Source organism: Pogonomyrmex barbatus, unplaced genomic scaffold (genome assembly GCF_055798465.1).
Source record: "Pogonomyrmex barbatus isolate J1 unplaced genomic scaffold, ASM5579846v1 scaffold2, whole genome shotgun sequence".
Lineage (NCBI taxonomy): Eukaryota > Metazoa > Arthropoda > Insecta > Hymenoptera > Formicidae > Pogonomyrmex > Pogonomyrmex barbatus.
In genome coordinates this window covers 10776267-10801471 of record NW_028297116.1, presented here as the reverse complement: position 1 = coordinate 10801471, position 25205 = coordinate 10776267, and the positions used below count along the sequence as shown (strand labels likewise).

The window sequence follows — 25205 nt, the reverse complement described above, 5'->3', positions numbered from 1 at the left end:
TTTTGATATAAATACTTATCAGAAATAATTCTTTTTTCAGAGTGAAGTCAATCATTACGGAGGACTGGCTCGTGATCACTATTTACATTCTCAGATGCTCCAGTATCAATATCTCCGCGTGCAACAAGAAGCGATAACGACTCCTCGCATGGCTTATCACATTCCAGGAACAAGATCTCCACACTTACCTTTAGATCCGAAACTCGAGACTGGTATAGAAGACAATCACAGTCCTCCTTTAGAATTGAGACGGGGCACGAGAACACCTCAGGATCGTACTACCGACAGCCCACAAATTGCTCAAGTCTACGTGTTACACGGGGGAATGAGACCGTTACCACCACCTCCACCACAATACAATACAGGAAGTAATAATCCATCTCTACCTGGAACACCAGCTGGGGCTAGACCAGGTTACTACGAACCACCACCTGCCCATTTGCGTTCTCAATATCCTATGGCTGCCAGTGAAGCCCCGCCTGAGATGGGTAGAGCTCCCACGCCGGAGAGGTGTAGGAAACATCAGGTCGTCACTCCACCGCTTTACGCGTCTCAAGTGCCACCGCAAGCGGATTCTTTTCAGATGCTACTTCAACGTCATCCGGTTATGTGGCAAGGTTTATTGGCACTCAAGAACGATCAGGCGGCGGTACAAATGCACTTTGTTTTCGGTAATCCTAGAGTGGCCAGGGATAGTTTGCCGTGTAACAGTGACGGCTCCACACCGCCATTGAGAATAGCTCAAAGAATGAGATTGGAACAAACTCAAGTCGAGGGCGTAGCAAGAAAGATGCAGGTACGTATCGCAGTCTTCAGTAGAATTATACAATGTTATAAATCTAAAATAAATTTACTTCTAATTGAAAACGATTTATATCTGAAAAGATTTTGTTAATATAGATTTAAAAAAAAAAAAAATATATATATATATATATATATATATATATATATATGTATGTATGTATGCTGTAAATGAACTTTAAATGTGAAACTATTTTTATATATATTATTTACATATAACATATATAATTTATATATTATAATATACATATTATTTACAATGTCTAGACTGAAGATGAACATTGTATGCTGTTGGCACTACCTTGCGGCCGTGACGAAGTAGATGTACTACAGCAAAGCAAAAATCTTCAATCCGGATTTATTATGTATCTCCAACAAAAGCAAGCTGCTGGAATTGTAAACATTGCAGCACCTGGATCTCAACAAGTAAGATAAACTTGTTACATATAAGATTAAAGTCTTTCCATTTAAGAGAATTTAGAAGTTTTTTTATATCAGATATTTTTTACTTTATTTTTGTCTTTTGTCTCTTAATTTTTTCTCTCTCTGTTTTAATGACGATTAAAATATGTAATGTTATAAATTATTCTTGTATTTCAGGCGGCATACGTAGTTCACATTTTCCCATCTTGTGATTTTGCGCATGAGACTTTAGCGAGAATCGCACCGGACCTACATCATCGCGTTGCAAAAATCGCTCACTTATTAATTGTCATCGCCACAGTCTGAGGCCAATTAGTGATCTACCGGATTATGATCTTTTTCATATCTCTCGCCTTCACGCACCGCAGGACGCTTCGTATGGCATGAAGCCTGAAGTGTCCATCTGACACATGCGTAGTTGTGCGATAAAAAGAGGGATGTATTCAAGACGAAGAGCTCCTTTTCTGGAGTTGTATCAGTGACAATCAAACAGAACCTGGCGGTAAGCCAATCTTTTAGATCGTAGGCCTAAAGAGCGAGGCACGAGGTTGTGCAGTGAAGCGAGGTTAGCACTTGGGTTATCATCGTGCGTGCCTCTCTTCGATGAATTTCGCGCAGGCAAGCTCGTTTCGTTCTCTTGTCCTTTTTCTTTCCTTATTTCGGCTTGTGACTCGCGTCAATCATTGACAACGTTTGTGGGATCGACCGACGTCACTCTTGGTCTTTCTGACAAGCGAGTCAGGCACAACCCCAGCCTTCAAGACAAGACCTTCGATTCGTCACACGACGCCCGCTTTACTTACGCTCGTCCTTCCTATAGAGGGAACAGTAATAACCCGTTGCTCTAGATGGATAAATTCGATGGAGAATACCGAATAAGAGAAACCCTTAACGTACACTCATCACTATTACACAGGAGCTATTTTAAGTGAGGTTTATAGGCGTTAATGATAAATTGTGTAAATTATACATTAAGCGAGCCACCGAGGGCATAACTACTGTGATTTTAAGTATTTAACGATAATATAATTGCGTATAAAGAGGAAGAAGAAGAAATGGCGACAAAAAGTATAAAAAACATATAAGGGGATGCCCGACTAAATGGTCCGCGCGGTATGTGATGTGTTTTTGTATAATACTGCTCTATTATAAATAACTATGTATTATATTACTTGTAATTGATAGTTTGCTGCTGCCCGTTGCTGCTGCCGCCGTCGGTCGTGTCGAATTAGAATGTAAATTATAATGTTAGACATCTAGCACAGAAAAATGAGAAAAAGTTGGGCTACCCGAGTAGAATTTTCGATCTATTCGTGGATCTATCCATTTGCAAACATAGTGTATCATAATTACCCGGAGCAGGATGCGAATTTGTGAATTATTATTATTACTCTTAGCATACTCTTAGCGTTATACGTCTTAGAAGAAAGATTTTTAACGTTGCTACTTATTCTTTATCATTATGATTATTATGATTATTATTAATATCATCGCCAGTGTTTCCGGTGTTGCCAGTGTCGATACAGTTCCAACATGCAGACAGAGAGACACACACATATATATATATATATATATACACATACACACTTTTGATAAATTTCAAAATGAAATAAATAGGAAATCGATCTTTCTCACAAGAGAAATTCGAATTCGAAATTTCATTTAATTTAGTTTAATAAACGGCTCTGGTGATACTAATCATTACCCATTCTTATTATTGTTATTATTATTAATATTATTATTATTATTATTACGAGTACTCTATTACCACTGCTATTATTACTACTATACTATTACCACTACTACTCTACTTACTATTACTATTACTACTACTACTACTACTACTACTATTACTACTACTACTACTACTACTACTACTACTCTACCACTACTATTACCGCTGCTATTAATTATTATTAACGTTATTACAGCAGGCTAGCTAGGGCATACCAATCTGCACATTTAAGGACGAATGGGGCTTATTTGTCATACTGAGAGAAATAGTATGACCGATCTCATTGACCATTGACGCCGCCCCATACACACTTCCATCCTATAAGATGTGGATATATTCGAGCGGAATCAAACGACGAACGAGCAGCGTATGCAAAGTCTAACGAATTAGCGTCTTTGGACCGCATTCGTTATTCGTTCATCGTTCGTTCGCATGCGCGAATGTACACCTATCTTTACACCCCATCCCTCGATTCCGTCGTACGACGACTCATAGACTCTTTAGCATTCGTGTCCGAGATAATAAATGCGCTTATGTGTATAGAGACCAGAGATTACGCTATATCACACCAAGCCGTCAAAAAAAAACATTTTAAGTAAACTAAGGAACTTATATCTATTTACGATATTATGCTACTGCGCATAGGGCGTATGCCTCTAGAGAGTAAATCTTCATGAAAAAGTATCAGGGATGGACGAAACGCGTATCCACTTATTCTAATTCGACAACAATTTATAAATAATAAATATTTTTATTTAAAATATTTTGTTTTTTCTCTGAAGCGACAAGCTTAATCTTTTTTCTTTTTCTTTCTAACATTTTGTTAGAAAACGATGCACAGTAAGATCTGTAATATTCAGTTAATTATACTGACCGAAATGCGCTATCCAAATTATGAATGGCGCATTTTATAAATAGAATAGATTTGAATAATTTGAATAATCCGTAAACAGATATTTGAATTTAAGTAAGAGTTTAAATCGGATGATAATGATTCGAATGAAATATTATCCAAGTATTTACAGTTCTAATGCGTACGATATATCATGATTTCATGATTTATAAAAATTATACATGTAACCACAATGCTGGAGCGAGCATCTCAATGTTTGTTTTACTCTCTCATCTCTGTTTTGCTATTAATTTTATAAACAACTGACTATTCGATGAATTCATCATTTCATCGTTCATTTTATTTTCGGCAATGGATCGCGCGTGTATTGCGATCACCATTATGTTCCGTCCATTCCTGAAATTTACAATTACTTTAAGGCAGCGCGGATACTCGCGGAGCGTGTGCATGTACAGTGTAAAAGATGCGTTGTGGATATGTACAGTGTAGAAGTATAATTGAGCGAGGTGATAAAAAAAAAAAAAAACAAGAGAAACGCGTATATATTATTGCTATGAATAAGTATGTAAGGCACGAACGTGTGCACGTGTCGCGCGACGTCCCGTTTATTTTCAAAGAAGCGCTGTGCTTTCTCCTTCGCTCTTTCTTCTGCAGCCAGTCATATAGCGTACGGGCGCAGGATTTACATGTTTCTTGCGCCGCTGTCGCGCGATGTGTGCGCCCGACGGTGGGCCTCATCTATCTTGTAAAATATCTGTGAATATTATGGTTTAGTTTCTTCCTATTTGTAGGCTACAAGGTATACAAAAAAATGTTTACGTTAATCATTTAAGGAGAATGTACAGATATCACTATATCTTTTTTTTTTTGTTTTGTGTTTTACTGTAGTTATTGATAATTATATGGATATTAACGATAATAATAACTATGATTAAAAAGAAAAAAAACTTAAGCACGGCTCGATTGCGTCATTCTTGAAAAACCTGCTAATATGCGCAATATATTTATTCTGTGTAAGAGAACTCTCGGTGATAATGTATCATTTGTATATTAGTAATTACGTGATCTCTTAATAATCGAAAAAAAAAAAAAAAGAATGAGAAACTTGAATAGAATTGATATACGTTGCGACGTCACACCGTTCCATCTCCTAAATTCGTCACAATCTCCACGATTTATTTCCGCGCCGTCTACATGCGTTCTTCTTGAAATGTTAATGCGTTAAAAAAAAAACGTATGTTAAGAACTTTCTTTTTATATTAGATCAGGAGCTGGACTTCTCGCTAGAAAGGTAATATAATAAAACACAAACTATTACCTCGAACATTGACGTATATTTCTTACGGTCTTACATTCGTTATACTTTTTGTTAATTTCGCCAAGATTACGACAATTATTACAGAATAGTATTTAATATTCTAGCCTGTTCTACATAACGAAGTTAATATAAACAGTGATCAGCACTGCGGCAAGAAAAACAAAACTTACCCGTCGTAAAGTCGTATTAAAAGAGATTTAAGTTCTATCATAGAAGTAACGAATATATTTACGTTTTGATTTTAAGCAATTAATATTTTATTTGTATGAAACTCGATAATCTCGATTTGATCGACAGCATATCTATTTTCAAAGTGCCGGTCTACGGTTGGTTTGACCATTCGGGCCAATTTTGAATTTGCATGTAGAGCTGATTTCCAGGGCTAAGCGTTTGACGCACCTGTTTTGCGCCGAGCACGCGTACATTGTCTCGAAGGATTCTTTGGGATTTTCCACACTTGATTAATTCGTGTGCGGTGTCTAACATTTTCTGACTAGCGTCTGCATCTGCAAAGAAACGGAGATAGAACCGGAATAGAACCAAACGAACCAAAGGAATACGCATTGATGTAGATGTACATCGTAGAAATGATAAATACGTTTCATATTATCAATTTATCACAATTTATCACTTACTTTCGAAATTTCCGATGAAAGCTATGCCGATAGACTTTTTATTATATCCGTACGTGTGTGCCCCTTCGCGCGTCCATCCGCATCCCTCGTATACGTTTCCATCGCCGCCAATCAAAAATCTTTAGAAACAAAAGCAATAATCGTTAACAGATGATCTTCCATGTGCATTCTTTATGTTGTTAAAAAATTCAAACAAACGCGATATAAAAACAAACAGTAGTAGAGCGGGTACTACTTTAAATCTGCGATCAAACAGGTTGCAAATGATCATCGTTAAAAACATTACGAAGATCGTTTTCTATGTTATTCGTTAAGAAAACGTTATCACTAATATAATTAAAATATTCAATGGACGAAAATATTCATAAGACGATAACGACGAGTACTTAATTTATCATTCGCACTCGGATGATTTGAAAAATTAATATTGGTAATCGAGATAAAGTAGCTTACGAGTAACCGATGTCATCCCAACCATTGTGGTCCATATGATAACTGCGGATATTATCAACACGAGTTGAACACTTCTGGCGAGAGTCGCACTCTGGAGTGACTGTATGATGTATTATCACGTAAGGTATCGGTACTATTAAATAGTTGACATCTCCAGCGGGTACGTTAGTCCATTGGTTCCTAGTGATGATATTGGGACACTTGACTTCTGTCAAAAACATAAAAAAAAGAATGATTTTTTTGCCTGAGAAAAGAAAGCTTTTTAAGTTAAAAAAAAGTTTAAATTAAAAGTTTAAATTTAACTCCTTTTGAAATGAAAAAAATACTTTTCCTTGTTATTCGGAGTAACAAAATAAAATACGTATAATAATTTTAACAAAAATTTTCCACTTTTGCAGCATATTTTTACATTATACATATAGATATATAATGTATGTATGTGTGTATTTATTTATTTATAGAGAATATGAAAATAATGTTGCAAAAATGGAAAACTTTTATTATTTTATTATTTAATTACATATATATTCACAATTGCAATTTAGTTTACATATTTTCTATTATATTATATTTTTTTATATTATGGAAAAATAAATATTAACAACGCAATATGGAATGAACGAAGCTCCATTATTTTTTTCTTCTATTGATTTATAAGAAAACAGAAAGGTCTCATATGGATATACAGAGGAGTAAACGAGATGTTTCACAAAATAATTAGAAATATTATAAAAAAATATAATACTTACTAGCGAAACTGACGGATATGGCCAGCAAAAATACGAAGCAGATTTTCGATGTCATTCTCGATGCGAAATTATCGTGCACGACTATGTACGAGGAATGACGATAGATTGAAATATAATGCCCACAGTGTCCCGGGTCGCGACCTACGGCGAAGTGATAATGAGAATCGAATAATCTTTTCGTTTCTTTGAAACACGACTTTTGATCACAGCAAGGAAAAACATAAAATAATCTTAATTTCTTACATATTGATGGATGAATAAATTACAATATTTATTAATAATCGCGTTAACAATTTTTATTATAAGTATATCTTTCTCTTTCTCTTTTTATCTTAAAAATAAATTATGATTAAGAGTGAAATTTTTAAATTGATAATCTAATGAGAAACAAGTTTCTCCTTCGAATCGATACATCGACGATGGCAAATTGATAACTCGTCGTGCTTTCGAGAATCGACTTTCGGACACGCGTTCGCCGAGGCTGTCATTTCGTGTGTTTTTTTGCGCGATATCTTTAAAAAAGAAAAGAAAACGGTGAAGAAATGGAGACCGTCCGACCATGCGGCTGCAAAGGAATACGTTCTTGTTTGATTTGCGAAGACGAATACGAGATCTCGAAGCCAGACCTGATGAGTGAATTACAGGTATTCAGATTCTCCTAACCTATCGATGATACTTGACATCGGAATTTTCCGCGATTAGCCGTAAGATTCCTTCCTCGGGAACAATAACACAATAACGACGAAGCACATTAACGTCAGGGATTTCCCTGATTATTTCACCAATACATGTATTTGATGATAATGATTGATGATACATTATTCCAAACTGATTACAAGCGCTCATAAGCAAAATATTCTTTTGCTTGCCAACAATTGGTAGTTTAATGGAAATAAATATATTGTCAATTTTTATTTCTATTTTATTTTGATTACTTTTAACAATCACATGCTTACTTTTAACAATCACATGCTTCGTCAAATCTTTGCAATTCTGCTATTAATAATTTTAGGAATCATTTTTATTTATAAAATACATATATTTTCTTAAGACCCTATGGGTACAATCTCATTTGATGTAGTTAGAATGATATTAAAAAATATTGGAATATTTACAATTTTTAAACAGAAAGACAAATCAAAATTTAATTTTTTTATTGCGTTTATTAAAAGCATATATTCCAAGAATGAAACAAAATAAATCATAATATGAAGAAATATAAATCTTTTTCACAAAATACTTTCACAAAATATTTATATGTTTCATGTATAATTTAAGAATATTTGTCTAATAAATTTTTTAAAAGCATTTAATGAATTTTTAATGAAGGAATTATATGGAATATTGATGGACTTTAATGAAGGAATAACATGTAAATAGCTGTAAAAAATGATCTATAAATTTGAATCTTTAAATAATTTTAAATTAAATTCGACAACAGTAAAATTAAAATATATTTTAATAAAATTTAAGAAAAATATATATATTAAATTTAAGAAAAGACATATATGTGTGTATGTGTGTAAAAAATTGAATATTCAATTATCTATGAAACTTGTATCTTCTTACTTAGAAATATTGTTTCTCATACCGAAAAAGATTATTCTTTTTGTAAAGATATGAATCAAAAAACTTCATATCTGAGAATTTTATTATTTAGTTGATTTTTCCATTTGCTATGTCTGTTATATACCATATTTGTTGTCTCTACTTTTAGCTATCTAAAATACCAAAAAAACTAGTTTGTGTAGTTTTTTGTATAAAAAGATGCATTTATATTTTGATCTTTGTTTTACCTTGATATTATCCTTCTATAATATATTTGATTTACATCAACTATTTCAACATAAATTGAAATTAAGAAAAAGTTATACCTTCTTTTATAGAAATTTATTGACTATTCAATTATATAGAAATATGTATATGTGAAACATATAGTTGTCTAGTACCTGATTTCTCTCTTAACTAATTTAAGATATATTTATATATTATATGTATCTTTTAGAAAAACAAAAGTTATATTTATTGTCCATATTGTGATAAATTAACACCTGGATGGGATATAGATGTATATAAGAAACATCCTAATCATGGAGAAAATTTAATTGATTATCCTGGTGTTTATATTAAGGTAATATAATATATTTTATTTTGTGTGTGTATGTGTGTGTGTAATTTTTTGTGTAATTTTTTTACAGTATTATTAGTATTATATGTATGTCTCAGCTAGATTTTTTAAACAAAGATGAAGCTAAGGAGCTTATAGAAGCGCTCGATGATCTTCCTTGGCAAGCCTCACAAAGTGGTAGAAGAAAACAGGTAATATCTCTATAGCATTTAAAAAAATATAATTATATATATAAAATATCTATATTTCATATATTTACAAATTTAAATTAAGATAGTGTAATTTATAGAATTTTGGACCAAAATGTAACTTTAAAAAGCAGAAGTTGCAATTAGGAACATTTAATGGTTTTCCCAAGACTACACGATTTGTACAGAGTAAATTTGAGGAAATACCATTGTTACACGGTTTTAAAACTGTCGAGCAATGTTCACTTGAATATAATCCTGAACGAGGTGCTTCTATTGATCCCCATATAGACGACTGCTGGATCTGGGGTGAACGCATAGTAACCGTCAACGTTCTCGGCGATTCTATTTTGACTATGACTCCTTACAATGGACCATTAACACGATATAATTTAGATTGCGTTTCAAAATATAATTCAATTTTAAACGAAGACGATAATACATCATCTCTAGACATTGATGATAACATAGTAGTACGATTACCAATGCCTGCGAGATCACTTATGGTTTTATATGGTCCAGCAAGGTATAAATATTCTGCTTATGAATATTATCATGATAAAATACGCATTATACATGGTTTTTTGATGGAATTAATATTATACATGATTTTTGATAGATATAAATGGGAACATTCTGTACTTCGACAAGATGTCACGTCGAGGCGCGTTTGCCTTGCTTATCGCGAACTAACGCCTCCGTATCTTGAAAATGGAGAGCATCAAGAAGATGCTTCTGAAATTTTGAGGCAAACTTCATTTTTTTGGTAATGTTAATAGGAAATATATTTAAATAATTATATTTATTTATAAAAAAATAATATTCTTTAAGGATGTATTATATGGCACAATAAATACTATTTTATAATAGAAGACATTTTTATTTTTACAGAACAGTGCATTAATAGTAATATTAGTAATGATAGTTATTACGAAAACGGGTAAGATTAGTAGTATCTTTGATGTTATTTAGATTTATAGACCTGTTTTTGTTGCTGTACTGGATCATACTATAATTTCTTTCTCACTATCACCAAATTTGAAACATATATCTATTTCATTTACAAGTGTAGCTCAAGTTCAGCTATAAAAACAGAGCTTATGTTACTTAGATCTGCATTACTTGTATCTTCTATGACTTCCCACTTGTTTTCAAACGCGTAGAGTGAGAGCCGGATTTGAACGCCGGTATCGCCGATTATTAATCATTTTAGGCATTAAGCCACGTGTCATCTTATAATGAATTAATAAAATATAGCAAACATTAACATTTTCTGCAACAGTCTGTAATCTTTTACAATCCTCATAAATGTTATCAATAAAATATTATTTTAAAATATTATTATAAAACTTGAACGTCATAATATTTAATCATTGGAATGCAAACTATTTAAAGCAACAATCAGACTGTCCGTATATCATATATTAGTTAAGAAAAAGTATATTAATCTATGAATCACACAATTATTTGGTAGTAAGTACTGATTTTTCTTGTGCTATCTGACAATAACTTACTGAGCTCTATTATAAAAATAGATTTATTCTTAATTTTACAGATTATTATAAAAATTAAATATAAATATTCATTTTTCATAAACTGTCTTCTATTTTTGTTGTTTTATAGAAAATAAAATTTCTCTGATTTCCTCATTACTCAATTTTGCAAATCTTTTCTTGTGAGCTCAATAAGAATAAAAAAAATACATTTGACTTTGTACATTTATTCGATTTTTATATCAAAATATTAAGATTTCTGATCGCCTTTTAATGGATATTCTGGCGACATATACACTACGGGAAATGTAGTTATGGGATCTGATTTTCCCAATGGTTCATAACCGTTCACTAGATTTTCTCGTAATTCCCAACGACGCTTCTCTCTTTCTGTCTTTTGACGCCTAATAGCTCGACCGAGCATACATGCGAACATAATTCCCGTTAACTGGAAAAAAATAATTAGTGACTATCAATCTTATTTACATGGATAAACTCTGAGATTTTTAGTATATTGTCATTTTCACTTATCCTGCAGATATACTTTGTAATTTTAGCAAATTTTATTATTCAGGGAATGTAATTAAAATTTAGATAAAAAAAAAATAATCTATATTAACCTGAATTAGGGCGATCGCTACGGCTCCTGTGCCAATGTATAGTGCGCTGCGATGAATAATAATAGAAAGGCGGCTGATACAGCCCTCCTGATATTTTCCATAACAACGTTCTGAAAGCTCAGGTATTTCGTCTGTTAGATATGCACAGCAAGAGTCAGGTACATCCATATGTGTATTATTGAATGGTACGTGATTCCAATCCATATAGCTATTATACCCGCAGCAACGTAACTGTAAAAAATATTTTTAAAAATTCTTCTTTCTACATCTGCGAAGAATACAGTACAATACTATCTTGAAAATTATATATATATATATATATATATATATATATATATATATATATAGAATAGTTGTCATTTTTTGTTTTAATAAATTTTTCATTTTTTTATGTATAAATTTTTTTTATAGCTAATTTATTGTTATATTTAAAATGAAATATACAGATATATATTTCATTTTAAATATAACAATAAATTAGCTTTAAAAAAAGCAAGAGAAAGCAAGAGGGAAAATCTTAGTGGTTCAGTACAATAAAAACACAGATCTTATGTAGTGATCGTCTTACCCTAGACTGCATAAAATCGATTGCAAACTTGGCTTCCTCGTTCTTTTCGTATTGATGCATCGTTAAATTGATCTTCTCAGCTAGAAGACCCTTGATACTATCCTGCAGGGCATACGCAGCAATGGCGGCGGCAAGTTCCAGTAGCAATACAAATGACAGTAAGACAGCAAACTAAAAAAAGAGTATACATAAACGTAATGTATATGTTGGAGAGGATTAAGAGAGAATATTTGAAGTAAAGTAAAAAATACAAGATATTCGATTGTCACTTACCACAAGAACCATGCAAGTGCTTTCCCTGAGTGCACCACAACATCCCATAAAGGCAATTATGAAGATAAGTATTCCAACCACAATCAAAAGTGTGGCTGGTGAGAAATAACTCGGATCCAGAAAATGCGAGAAGTTTTCATAAACAGCATAGATCGTCGTACCAACCGATATTATCATCACCCCTGTCAACTGCGATAATATAATAATGATGAAAGCAATGTAACAATCTTATTATGTGATTTAATTAACTGTTTTCATTACATTAGTTTTTAAGAAAAATTTTTGTTTCTTTGCAATATATCATAAACAGTTATTGGTTGCACAATACTAAAACTTATCTATTTAGTTTACCTACTAATCATTTTCTCAGCAAAAATTATAGATTTAATATTTTTATATTTTTTATATCTTAATTATCTAAACGTAATTTAAGAAATGCAATTTTTATCTCATTTAAAAACCAGAGATATATTAATAAATTAAAGATCATATTAAAATTCCTTTATTAATATTGAATGAATTAAGATTAATTATTTTATTAGCATCTATAGAAATTTATCTTGAAATGTTTTCTTTCTGAATTTCTTGGAAGAGAATTTTATGTATTCATACGTTTATAAGAATCTCTCCCTCATTTCTATATAGTTATTGCAATCCAGTGCAAGTATTACTTCCACTTATAGCGACGATTGAAATATAGAGCATGATGTACGACTTGTAAACGTATAATATACCGTAACACATATTCAATGCACATAGTCTTCTAGGTTTCGATCATTTCTATAATAGTATAATACGCGGTTTCCCTGACATTAGTTATATAATACATGCGTCCTCACTTGAACGTAAACTTTTTAGACTAGAAAGGAGGTATGACACTTTTGTGAAGTATATCGCTATGTACACGTCGCCATCGCTCTCTATTTGTTCTACAAAGCAAACTATGTAATTCCCTACGATAAGCTGCTCTTTTTATGATTTCTATACGTCTACCTAAGTCCTATCGTCTCATTGAAAATCCAAAATAAAATGTGAAATTATTTCAAGGACATTTCAACAAGTTGTCGAGAATAGATAAGATTCATAAATAAGACTTTTAATTTTAATTAATTAAATAAACTGTGGATAATTATAGACGATCCATTAAGAGCTGATGCGTATTACAAATTTATTTTTACTCTTGTCGGCAATAACGAGATCAAAGGTCAAACATGATCTTATTTGATTTTGGAGTAATCTAATCATTACCCCGATCTATGCAACTTTCAAAATTTTCATTTCACACTCATGTACCCAAGTAAGTCAATTTTGTTAAAATCACATGACGATATTCCGGCATCATATTGATTGCGAAGATTGTAAATTTATCTCTGCTGATAAGAGAGCGATCACAAAGTTTCCTAGGTAGGCACAGTATAACGTAAGATATTTGAAACGCTTTTCTGGTAATATATTTTGTCTACTTGAAAGCAATCAAAAGATTTTCATATCGTCAATTTCTCGTTAAATATAAGATTTCAAATATCAAGGTTGAAACAAAGTCTTGCTCGACAGTTACTGTCTTTTCTAGGCGTGTTTTCTTTTATGTGCAACAAGAAGCTAGAAATTTGCATAAGCGCTTAGGAATAATTTATAAGCGTTTCTATATGCTAGACAATACATCTCTACACATATTTAGCATCAAAATTGATCGTCTATATTTTCGTTTGTCATGATTTTAAGCTATTGTCCGCATATTTGGTATCGATAAGAATACGAATGGAAGAAACGCTGTTACTATTATCATTCCCTTATTCAATTAAGGAATATACATGTTAATCGAGTTGCGCAGCTCTACAGGTTCGTCCATCCCTAATAATTCAGCAGTGCATAGCCTTGTGTCTATGTGATATCGACCGCAGTTCGAAAGTGCATTCTCTCTTAACAACGAAACTCGAACTTTGTGGCCCACATCGCTTTCTTTGTAAGCCAACGGAACAAAGGACGTAATAAAAGATATCAACATCAGCCGGAGAAACTTGCCCTCTTCGCCCTATTGTTGTTCGCCTTATTTCACTCGAATGGCACCGTTTCCCTCTTTTAAATCTTTTTTTTTTTTTTATCACCACGGATAGCGTAAGTGACCCGATATGTTATCTCAAATGGATTTTTTAATTCTGAAAATCGATTTAATCGATATGACTAGGTTCTAATATCATAATTCCAAATAATGTATGTATGTTATTATTAAACTATATCTTTTTATAAATTTCATAATTTACAATATTGAATTCCGAGATTGTTGAACATGGAGAAACGTAGACATTTGCCACGTACGCGTACGCGAAAAATAAATATCTAATGAGTCACTTTTTCTTGCAATAAATTGCCATTTATGTTATCGGAACGTCCGCTAACAGCTGTATCGATGACAAATATCCGAGAAATAGATAGAGAACTAAGAAATCGGCAATATTGTATTCAAATTCGCAAGTCTATATATATATATATATATATATATATATATATATATTATGAATCAAATACATAGATATTACACGAACGCGCGTAAAAAATGTTCTTCATGAAAATTTTCTTATTTCGAGGGATCCAACTTTCGACCTTTCGAAAAGCGGCTCATAGCCAATCAGAAGTTTATAAGCCACTTTTAGAGGCACTTTTATTTTTTATAAAAGAGATTTTTTAAAACATGGGCCAAAATATACACGCGACTCTTTCGCTATGTCGGAGGCGAATTGTTAATAATTGGCAGCACAAAGCTTTCTTTTTGTAATTCAAACATCCTCAATATGGTCGTGCAATAGCAATCAATAATTATATAGGGATGTGTTGCATATATGATATGGTCTAGTGAGGACACCTGGCCTCTCTCTGCGATGCGCAATTCAATCGTCTCTGTGTGTCGCAACGGATATTTTCCAAGGAGTTCCCTCGGTATCATCGCGATTTGTCGCAAAGTCATTGGCAAGGACTCGACACATATTTGGAAAAGTCGTAATGCACGAACGTTATCTCATCCTCCAAAAATATCTCTTCCGATACGACGTTCGCGCGATAACGCAAAAGGCTTCGTAGAGCAAATTCGCTATCGTTTCGTTTTTCGAAATCTTTAGCGATACTCCAAATTATTAGAAAATCTACGAAACGTTCTTCCTTTCGTTCCTTCGTCGTCGTGTAGAATAAACAAAGACAGTCGTCGAAAACCGTGAAGATCTTTTCGCGATCATTCCCTCGATTGACGCGCGTCGAAGGGATTTCTCACGATGGAGATCTGTGCGAGCGGTATGAAACAATGATGTTTTGCATCACGGTACAGACCACGAAGAGAGAGTTGACCGCGCAGAGCAGGTACTTGATGCAGCGGAGGCCGACGTCTAGATGCGTGGCCGCCATTTTGCCTCGCGTTGGCTCCTCCCGGGCGCAGATGGTAGTTTCACGAGCGACTTTGCGCGCACCTTCGCACTTCCAGCTAGCACACCGATTGCCGATGCCAATGGTGAGCGTCGGCTTGCAGCGTTATCTACTGGCCGATAACGAGCCACGAAAACGTACGATCGCGCATGGCGACGTCTTCGCGCGCGATACCAGCACGAACGATTTGGGTTTGTTAGAACATGCAATCTAAACAAGAGCAGAGAGAGAGAGAAAAAGAGAGAAAGAGTAGGAGGAATAAGGAAGTCGCGATAGCACAAAGGAAAACATGACAAAGCGATAAACTATAGAATTACACATCGCGCGCGAGTCGGCCGCGTTTATTGGTGCCAATGAAGTATTCACTACAAGGTTGTTATATTTATTATATATATATATATATATATATATATATAAAATATACAAACCCAATTATGAAGACAGAGATGGCGTGTATACATATATAAATATATTTATTTATTTATTTATTTATCTATATATAGAGAATCCCATAAACCCGATAAAAAATTTTTTAAGAACATGCTTTCGTCTATAATTGTATATTTATATATGAATACAAAAATTTTATATATATATATATATGTCTTTATGAAAATTTTTTTATTTGTGTTTATATGAAAAATTTTTTACCAAAAATATAGTTCTTATACATTTTATTTTATTTTAATCCTTTTTTTTAAATAAGAGGGTTATTTAATCTCTTCTCGAGCAGAGAAGGTCAAATAGATCTAAACTTGGAAATCACTTGCATTTACTAATCAAAATATTGTGCAAATTATTTTTTATAATTTTTATTTTCTAATGCTTAAAAATTATTATTACTTTATGTTTAAAACATATGTCTCAGTTTATTATAAGTAGATATGAAAAATTTTGTTTTATATATATAAGATATATAATAAGAGATATAAATAAAACATAGATTAAATTGACACATGAGCATTTACGTCAAAAGAAATCACACAACACTTGCGGATTAATATCAGTATTAATTGCGTATATTATACATGTATATTATACATGTATATTATACATAATAAACTATATAAATAAAATGAAATAGAATATAAATCAAATATACACTTTTTCGAGTTAAGAATTTTTTAAATACAGTATCCCAGAATTTTTTAAATACAGTGTCCCAGAATTTTTTAAATATAGTGTCCCAGTAGAAAACAGAACGAAAAAAATTTTTCCAAGGTAAATAACGGTACAATATTCAATAGCTGTACTTATTTTATAAAAGATATATTCCGTATGTCTGGTATGTCTATATTTCATGTAATTTTTCTTGAAATTGTTCCTTACATTAACATTTTTAGCAAAATCTATTGTGAATCATCCGAACTTGATTTATGTTTATGTTTAGGAATAGAAACAAGATAAATAATATAACATTTAATATAATTTATGTGTGTGTGTGTATGTGTGTGTGTGTGTGTGTGTGTGTGTGTGTGTGTGTGTGTGTGTGTGTGTGTGTGTGTATCAAGTTAAAAAGAGAGTTTTAAAACTGATAAGTATAGTAAAAGACGTTCATTTGCGCTCGTTGCTACGTTTACACGTGGACAAAACAATAACGCGACGAGTATGACTCATACGTAAACGAGTAAGTTAATTTTGTGTGTTGCTAGTGCGTATGTGCGTATGTTCACGAAGCGAATGCTTCGATTTTTTATTTGAAATTTGCAAAGATCTATGAAGAAAAGAAATTACGAATTTTTTCTGAAAAGAATTTCATCGCTCAGATGAACAGATTTCTTTGCATTTTGTTCTTCCATATGTGTAAATAAAAGAACGCGAATTTGTTAACGAGACTTTAATCAGGATTGATAATCAGTCATTGTTAAGCTCGACAATAAACAGATAGGACAGTAAAGATTTTATTAAAAACACGCATGATTCGTGTACAGCGCAATGTAGCAAAAATAATTTACTACTCTTATAAAGACAAATAATGCGTTCGCACGATATATCAGATCAATTCAATCAGATGCATGCAACATCCTCATATCCTAATGGAAATCCTGTTCGGCTGTCGTCTAGGAATGTAATGCCGCTTCCGGTGCGTTTAACACTTTCACACTTTATTCTACATACTCTCGTAAGAATTCTTGATCGATTTGGCTAAGTAGGATGACAAGAAAATTCCCACCAGCTGCAACATGATACATCAATTGTTCCAATTTAATAATAAAAATGCAAATATCTCAGATTCATTAGATTATTCCAGCAGAGTATTTTACGCAATCGAAATACCTGAATTATAGCAAGGCCTATTCCAACACCCGCTATCTTGGCTGCGTGTTCCTTCGCGAAACCTACGAACGCGTCCATGCAGCCTTTCTGATGCAAAGTCGGTGATTTCATAGTGCAATTTGACGTGCCGACGGCGCCTATTGTGTTGTCACAGCATGACATCGGGATACCTGATATATTATTCTTTTCTTCCAGCCAATCCGTATAGTTGAGAGTGCCACAGCATTTAAGCTGCAAGGAAACAAAATTCACGATTACCACGCTGCTGAAGCGCCAATATAGAAATATGCAATTACGGTCTCAGTTGCGAGAGATTTCGCAGGAAGTGCTCCACGACGCGTTTTCATATACACATAGTATGTATAATTTGTATATATGTATGCATATTCAAGTAAGGCTTTAAATTAAATCAGTTCTATTGCATAACTGCATTCGATAAATCTATTATTATTATTATTATTATTATTATTATTATTATTATTATTATTATTATTATTATTGTTATTATTATTATTATTATATGCATACACAGATCGTTAAGAGTGGTCAAGGAAGCCGGCGATGTAAAAATCGATTTACACTACCCTTCTGGTGGCGTGCACGCCAGCTAGCACACATACATATATTATACACACGAGGTATTAGAGCCAGGCACTGAAATTATCCCTGTCGCCTGTCGTCCGCGATATCCTCACGACGACCGGGTCGCTCCCACGACTGGGGAAGACATAATGCAAAGCGCGAAAAACTTTTAACAAAGCCGCGCTATCGGGAAAGGAAAAAAAAAAAAAAAAAAACACTCGCACATAATTCGCTACTTCTAAACGAATATGGCGCGATTGTTCATGTAGATACGATAATTATATATAATTGCAGATTTACGTCTCTTTGTAGATGATCCCACACTTGTGCGATCTCTTTGCTGTCATTATACTTGGGCATGGTCTCTAGCATCTTTTTTTCGGCAATTGACGCAACTTGTGCCCTCATCACGTATCCCATCGTGCCTCCTATAACCTCCAAGAGGAAGATTGCAGCTAGAAGCGTGCAGAACTACAAAACATAAAATTGAAAGAGCACTGTTAGAAAATCGTCATTAGCAAGATATTGAAAAGTTATTTTTCTAAGAAAAAAAGATAAAAAAGAGTACATGCGTCAGTCAGACAAAACTGTTTTACAAAATAATATTTTCGAAAAGTTTAGAAGAAGTATATCTAGATAATTCTTAGAAATGTTATAGATGTTAGAAAGATTTTCTTAAATTATGTTTTAATAATTATTTTATATTTATACTGATATCTCGGATTCTCTCTCTCTCTCTCCTCTCTCTCTCTCCTCTCTCTCTCTCTCTCTCTCTCTCTCTCTCGGTCGATTTAGATACTGATATATTTTTTAACTATAAATGATGGACAACACCCATTGTGTAGAATCTAATCTCGAAGCTTATGAAATACTCATTACTCTCTCACCGCACGTTTCGTGTTAATTTTTTAAAGCAACACCGGAAGCACACCCGCCTTCGTCTGCGTACGAGGGAGAGTAATTTTCCCGGAATAAGAGTCAGGGAGGTGAAACGGGGAGGACACGTACATGTCAATTACATACCTCTTGCACAAAACATATGATCCATTACGTTACGGAAACGAGGGGGAAACGTATTGTGTATGGATAAACTTTTCCGTCCGTCTGGTTTACTTGAAAATCCGATCCCGTTCCGTATCAAGATCCTTATCTCGAATAAATTCGAATGGAGCAATGCTGCGAATGTTTTCACGACACGATAATAGTCCGTTTTATTGCTCGCGCTACATCGTGACATCATTGACTTTCGTCGGTGGCACGTTCCCAATCGGAAGTGCAATCACACAGCTAACTCCGTCACGTACGGTAGAGTGAACGAGACGAAAATCATTTATGACCGACGAATAATCGTCGTATTTTTATAAAAACAAACACTCTGTTCTCGTCACGAATGTAAAAGGGAGAGACGAAGATAACTTATTAATTATTATTATTATTATTGACTGATTTGCCGACTGAGTGATTATTAATTAGCACATGTACTGCGATGCAGTAATGAGATATCTAATAACATATAATGCATTTATTTTCATTCATTTTTGAAGTACGTATGCAATTTTTAAGTAAAAATCAATAATTAATCAATAGTTAAAAAAATGTCTAATTTGACGCATGAACGTGAACAGTGAATAATTTATTTATTTATGAAAAAAATATGTATTTTTTAAGATAAAAATATTATCCAAGTATTTATGGATATTCGCCTTACCGTTATAATCATGCAATAACTTTCGCGAACAGCTCCGCAGCATCCGAAGAAAGCGATGATAAAAATGATGGAGCCCACGGCTACGAGAAGAGAAGGCACGGAAAAAAAGCTGTTGTCAAGGAAATGTTGGTATTGATAATATACTCCATGAATGACCAGGCCAATTGATAGTAAAACTATTCCTGTAATCTAAGCACAATTCATTGATATAATATAGTTAATATTATACAATATATAATATAATTTCATTAGTAAAAGAATAAAAATTATAATCTACTATTGAACTGATCATACTAATCAGTAATGATCAGTAATAATGATATATAATAACTTCATAATAATAAACAATGATTTTATAATATAATGTAATTTATTAAATGGTAAAATAATTTAATTAATGCGATACATAATTAACGTTTCATAAATTTGGAAAAAATGCGTAGATTTATTTGTTTGATTGTAACAATTTTTCAGAATACCGGTTCTGTGTACGGTATATCACACAAATAACAAGCAGTTTTCAACTGCTGCGGTGTCCGAGCGGTTAAGGAGATGGACTTGAAATCCATTGGGTTCTACCCGCACAGGTTCGAATCCTGTCCGCAGCGAATATTTTTTTTTTTTTTTATTTCAAATAAGATATGATCATTCATATGTATACTTTAATAAAAAATACAAAAATTATTTTCTTTTAATTAATTACTAAAAAAACACCAGCAATTTAATAATTCTATGATAACAGTAATTGCATAATAATTTCGCGATATTGCGCAATTAACAATTACATCGGAATTATTAGAAAAAAAGATGTTAATTCAGATAAATTTATTAAAAAATTAATACGCGGCACAAGAATGATCTATTAATAAAACTGATAATATGTACGCTGTGCGTTTCGATTATGCTAAATAATACTACTTTAAAAACAGGTCGTATTGAACTGCTTATAACTTGCTCATCCAAGTTGCAAATTTATATATATATATATATATACAAACATTCTCAGATACAAAATTAACTTTTAATAATAAAATTATTTTAATTATAACGTTTATAGATAATATCGAATATATAATAATCTAATCATGGTTATAAACTAATTAATATAATGTAATAAAATTAATGTAACAAAATTAAAATATCCTGATTCTTGCTTCACCCTGTAATGTTTAAAGTTTTGCTTACAGTGTGATCGCATTCGTCCGTATCGATCGTATTGAAAGTGGCTCTCAATTTTGATGTCACGCTGCGCATGAAGAATCGAGACGGTAGATATTGCGCGATAGGGATTCCCCTATCTTTTATTAGTCGATTTCTTGTAAGAATTCTCTTATTCGATGATTCATTTACTAGCGATCTTTTTCAATGAGTAAATAAACTAATTGATAAACAAATTAATTACATTGAAATTTATGTATTTAAGTAAAATTTATATTTAAATACAAAAATATTCCATGGATGTCGAATATTTTCACTGAGAATTTGCGATTAAAAAGTGATTTAAGTTTAATATAACAGCAGTAGACATTCTTTATGTTAATTAATTAAGGAAGAATCAATAAATATTTTGTTACAGATCAAATACATCGTCTGCGACTGTTATACACTGTTAAATTTATAATTACGTCATCTTGTCTAAAAATTGATTATTTGTCGTGACTTTTCTTTATAAACTATTTTCTTATTCGTATCGCAGTGACCTTCAGAAGCGTGATTACATTGTACACAGTGTTTTTCCATTCGGATTTCTAAATAGATAAATCTTCTCTTTTAATTTCAGCCAGCACGCATAATATTTATCTACCAAATACCGAGCTGAAATATCTATTCTAGATAACCGCGTAACTCATAAAGTGTTAAAGGTTAACATAATGAGGTATGGATTATGTATTCCAGAAATATAATATTTTTTAACGATATTCAAATTAATTGTTCTCCATAGTTTAACTTCATTCGCAGAAAATTATGCAGCACAGTGAAATAGTGATCGTTTAAAACCAGTTTTGTCGAGCCATGTGATCCTACACTATTCCAATAATGTGCGCACTTCAATGCCGTCATTGAATTTTGATATCAACGCGATGCGTACAGGAATAAACGTCAATCAAAGCTAAAAACATTCCATTAAATATTCCATTTATTAAGTCGCAAATTCTGACTGAAATGAAATGAGGCTAAAATTTAATCGATATTCATTTCCTGGCTGTAATATTTGACTTCGTATATTTTTTCATCGGAAGAAGAATCGATAAAAAGTTAACTTCACCTATAACTTCTTAAGCTAACTTCAGCATTTTAGCATTCGCAATAAAAATCTCGCTCAACTTCGATTAATATTCATTTTGCTAATGCGTTTTTGCAAGCTCCTTCTAACTCACTTTTGATAAAAATCTGTCCGATTGTGATCGTCAGATTTCAACGATCGCGCTGAAGCGTGTCGATACGACGGTTCGATAGATCGCAACGCGATCGAGTCGCGCGGGTGCCAGCTCATCGTTCCAGAAAGAACATGAGACGTCGACGACAGCTGATCGTCGGCCGCGTACTTACCACGAAGAACAGGTTGAAAGCGAATATCAAATATTTGATAGTCTTCGGCGCCAGACCCAGCTCCATCGTCATTACCCGAGAACTTGTCGGTTATTAATTTGCGTACACGCGGTTCTCTGTCCCCCCTCTCTCTCTCTCTCTCTCTGTCTTTCTGTAGCAAAATTTTTTCTCTCGCGCGAACAGACGATCTGCTACCAAGGGCGAGTCGCGAGCGGTACTGCGCGGTCGAGAGCAAACGAAAAACACAGCGAAAAAAGGCCCCTTGACGCGAGAACGCGCTTTCCGACGGGTGGCGCCGATGTGCATGTGCCAAGAGCAGGATATACACGTATAGGACATACGCCACACGTTCGCGCTTGTTGTACGCTTGTGTGCGAGCGTGCCGGCGTACGGCGTACGTATCGGCGCCGGAGACCGGTCGAAATCTCTCGCTTCAAGGAATTCGTTTCAAAATACACCGGCGACGAGGTGTGCCCGGCTGGTGGGGCCCGGCTTGCACGTATACACTACACCTGTATCGAGATTGCGAAACGAAACTCAACAGATTTCTCGATCCCGATGATTTTTCGAACGTTCCGACGTTACAAAGTCTTATGCAACAAGCCCATTTGCTGCACACATGGCACCGATATATCATTTGTTGGAAATAATCTTTTCTTTTTTTTTAAAGAACATCGAGGTTCGAGTTCTGGATCTAATCAGGAACAGGATTCCTAATGAGTTGCACCGCGGAAATGCAAATGGAGAGATAAATTGTTTTTTTTTTTTTTTTATTATTAATTTCAGGCGGAATTTAGTTCAAGAGCGTTAAAAAATCAAGAATTGCGAGCAAAAGTATCCGATGCAATTTTGAAGTGGGGAGAAAAGCCTGTTTTATTTTTTAATGCCATATCTATGCGCCAAGTGTATATAACTCGTCGCGAACAAATATCGTCACGCGCGAGATAATATTAGAGTATATCATTTTACATTTCACCTTAAAGTCGTCTTATGTTACGTCTATGTTACATTCAAAATTCATTACTCGTACGTCGTATTATGTTACGTTCGAAATTTATTTGATAGATATCTACCTAGAATTTCGAAAGAAACGTTTTCGCGAGCTGTTCTTTGAGAAAATAAGTGTTCATTTACGAAAATTAATAATCGCTCACGTGGCTCGCGTTGATTTGCATGCGCGTGACGTCTCGCTTCGGCGTGACTCGACACGGAAATCTCGCGGAAACTTGATAAACGTGCCCGCGCACAATAACTTGGCGGCCTCTGTCCGCCTGGGTTCGGCCACGTCGTTAGTTATAGCCCGTAATTGAGACCATTGAGGCGTAGAATATGGAGCAGATCCTCTAACGTAACTAATATAATATTCAATAACCGAGTGCTCAAGGGTAACACTTGACACATATCTCACCGCGCGTCCCCGTATGCGAGTTATTATCCGCCGCATGATCGGTTAATGATGCCACACGATCAATCTGTGACACAAATATCCATTTATATCGTCTGGCAGACTGCCCTTCCACGATAAAGCAGGACGAAATCAGATTAGATACATGCGTACGAACTTGTATCTTTCATCGCGCGGCGTATCGTCTCGTTTTCCAGAAGCTAAAATCCTTTAATGTTCAAGTGGAACGTGTCACGTCGGCGAGCGCCTCGATTCGCGCATCTATAATGATCGTTTTTCATCTTCCTTTATAATTTTAAAAGAGCTTGATATTTCAATTTCGAAATTTAATTAGCGAAATGTTTTGATTGAAAACGATTAAACTTTTTTTACTTTTATTGACACCTAAGGTTATCTGAAAAAATGTATATAATTTTGTTCAACATGTTCAAAAACTTGGCCTTATTGGAATTTAAATAATTCATGTTGTTACTGGAACAGAAATATTTTTTTAGTGTCTATTATTATGCGTAGCACAGAGAAAAAGTAAAAATAAAAATATGAAATTGAAAACAAAGATCCTTAAAGTTAAAAGCTGTGAAATTTTTAAGATAATAATAAATTGAGTAAAAAATTGAAATGATTAATTGAATGACTAAGCTTGAAAACCATATTTAATGTAAGTCGAATTCGTAAGCATTTTAAGAATAAGAAACATCACATTTTTATCTTTAAAACTTTAATGCAATATAATTGCGTATAGTTATGCTTAGATCTTATTTATTCATTTTATTCTTTTGTTTCTTCGTGCGTGTATGTTTGTATTTTTTACTTTTAAGAACACAACATTAAATACTCATCAATCATTCTCCCTTGCATTACACATCTTTTTAAAAAGAAATTGGATACTTAATACGTATGCAGCTCACGTTTGAAACAAGTTAGGATTAAATTAAGTTCGCACGATCGCCTCCCGCGTGGGCGCGGCTTTGTTTCATATGGTGCTTTGTGCCATTGTGTGCCAAGTTTGATCAAGCCGACAAATATTGTATAATT

At 33.4% G+C, this 25205-nt stretch overlaps 5 protein-coding genes, 1 long non-coding RNA gene and 1 other non-coding gene across 11 annotated transcripts in view; 4 read left to right on the top strand and 3 right to left on the bottom strand.

Annotated features, from left to right (window-relative positions):
• The window catches only part of LOC105425661 (uncharacterized), a 91150-nt gene extending 83539 nt beyond the window's left edge, over positions 1–7611 (top strand). For all 4 annotated transcript variants that reach the window (XM_011636524.3, XM_011636523.3, XM_011636522.3 and 1 more), the window contains exons 11-13: positions 41–796; positions 1069–1227; positions 1402–7611. In XM_011636524.3, coding sequence (XP_011634826.2) covers positions 41–796; positions 1069–1227; positions 1402–1530 — 1044 coding nt within the window. In that variant the 3' untranslated portion in view covers positions 1531–7611. The remainder of the gene's footprint in view (positions 1–40; positions 797–1068; positions 1228–1401) is intronic.
• PGRP-S3 (peptidoglycan recognition protein S3) lies at positions 5127–7102 on the bottom strand. The gene is made up of 4 exons (XM_011636525.3): positions 6968–7102; positions 6219–6426; positions 5766–5884; positions 5127–5636 (listed from the first exon to the last, which is right to left on the bottom strand). Exons 1-4 carry the CDS (start codon positions 7020–7022, stop codon positions 5452–5454), a joined length of 567 nt encoding a protein of 188 aa, XP_011634827.2. The 5' UTR covers positions 7023–7102; the 3' UTR covers positions 5127–5451.
• LOC105425664 (alpha-ketoglutarate-dependent dioxygenase alkB homolog 4) lies at positions 7472–11238 on the top strand. 2 transcript variants are annotated; one of them, XM_089076386.1, is made up of 6 exons: positions 7472–7611; positions 8973–9098; positions 9194–9286; positions 9385–9809; positions 9903–10049; positions 10175–11238. In XM_089076386.1, coding segments are annotated over exons 1-6 (894 nt in total). In that variant the 5' UTR covers positions 7472–7509; the 3' UTR covers positions 10176–11238. The 2 variants fall into 2 exon arrangements, with proteins under 2 accessions (XP_088932512.1, XP_011634828.2); XM_011636526.3 differs by lacking the exon at positions 10175–11238 and having other exon boundaries at positions 9903–10155.
• LOC105425665 (CD63 antigen-like) lies at positions 10143–15772 on the bottom strand. Its single transcript, XM_089076387.1, has 5 exons — positions 15556–15772; positions 12238–12426; positions 11965–12135; positions 11397–11627; positions 10143–11224 (listed from the first exon to the last, which is right to left on the bottom strand). The coding sequence occupies exons 1-5, from the start codon at positions 15628–15630 to the stop codon at positions 11027–11029; spliced, it is 864 nt and encodes a 287-aa protein (XP_088932513.1). The 5' UTR covers positions 15631–15772; the 3' UTR covers positions 10143–11026.
• A 1761-nt stretch (positions 15773–17533) lies between these two features.
• Positions 17534–23229, bottom strand: LOC105425667 (CD63 antigen-like). The gene is made up of 5 exons (XM_011636529.3): positions 22766–23229; positions 20216–20404; positions 18808–18978; positions 17926–18156; positions 17534–17824 (listed from the first exon to the last, which is right to left on the bottom strand). The coding sequence occupies exons 1-5, from the start codon at positions 22835–22837 to the stop codon at positions 17759–17761; spliced, it is 729 nt and encodes a 242-aa protein (XP_011634831.2). The 5' UTR covers positions 22838–23229; the 3' UTR covers positions 17534–17758.
• LOC105425666 (uncharacterized) lies at positions 18141–19221 on the top strand. Its single transcript, XR_967678.3, has 2 exons — positions 18141–18281; positions 18458–19221. It is a non-coding gene; the product is annotated as an uncharacterized LOC105425666 (long non-coding RNA).
• On the top strand, positions 20742–20823 carry TRNAS-UGA (transfer RNA serine (anticodon UGA)). Its single transcript has one exon. It is a non-coding gene; the product is annotated as a tRNA-Ser (tRNA).
• Positions 23230–25205: the final 1976 nt, after the last annotated feature.

Excerpts from the sequence above, each read along its gene's own strand:
- LOC105425664 (XM_011636526.3), top strand. The coding sequence starts at position 7,510 with ATGGAGACCGTCCGACCATGCGGCTGCAAAGGAATACGTTCTTGTTTG. Across the intron at positions 7,612-8,972 it reads ACCTGATGAGTGAATTACAG|AAAAACAAAAGTTATATTTA; the intron begins GTATTCAGATTC and ends TGTATCTTTTAG. Across the intron at positions 9,287-9,384 it reads AAAGTGGTAGAAGAAAACAG|AATTTTGGACCAAAATGTAA; the intron begins GTAATATCTCTA and ends TGTAATTTATAG.
- LOC105425667 (XM_011636529.3), bottom strand. The coding sequence starts at position 22,837 with ATGACGATGGAGCTGGGTCTGGCGCCGAAGACTATCAAATATTTGATA. Across the intron at positions 20,405-22,765 it reads CTTTCAACCTGTTCTTCGTG|ATTACAGGAATAGTTTTACT; the intron begins GTAAGTACGCGG and ends AATTGTGCTTAG. Across the intron at positions 17,825-17,925 it reads TAGGCCTTGCTATAATTCAG|CTGGTGGGAATTTTCTTGTC; the intron begins GTATTTCGATTG and ends ATCATGTTGCAG.
- LOC105425665 (XM_089076387.1), bottom strand. The coding sequence starts at position 15,630 with ATGGCGGCCACGCATCTAGACGTCGGCCTCCGCTGCATCAAGTACCTG. Across the intron at positions 11,628-11,964 it reads TCGATTTTATGCAGTCTAGG|TTACGTTGCTGCGGGTATAA; the intron begins GTAAGACGATCA and ends TATTTTTTACAG. Across the intron at positions 11,225-11,396 it reads TAGCGATCGCCCTAATTCAG|TTAACGGGAATTATGTTCGC; the intron begins GTTAATATAGAT and ends ATTTTTTTCCAG.
- PGRP-S3 (XM_011636525.3), bottom strand. The coding sequence starts at position 7,022 with ATGACATCGAAAATCTGCTTCGTATTTTTGCTGGCCATATCCGTCAGT. Across the intron at positions 5,885-6,218 it reads TGGGATGACATCGGTTACTC|ATTTTTGATTGGCGGCGATG; the intron begins GTAAGCTACTTT and ends TTGTTTCTAAAG. Across the intron at positions 5,637-5,765 it reads TTTCATCGGAAATTTCGAAA|ATGCAGACGCTAGTCAGAAA; the intron begins GTAAGTGATAAA and ends GTTTCTTTGCAG.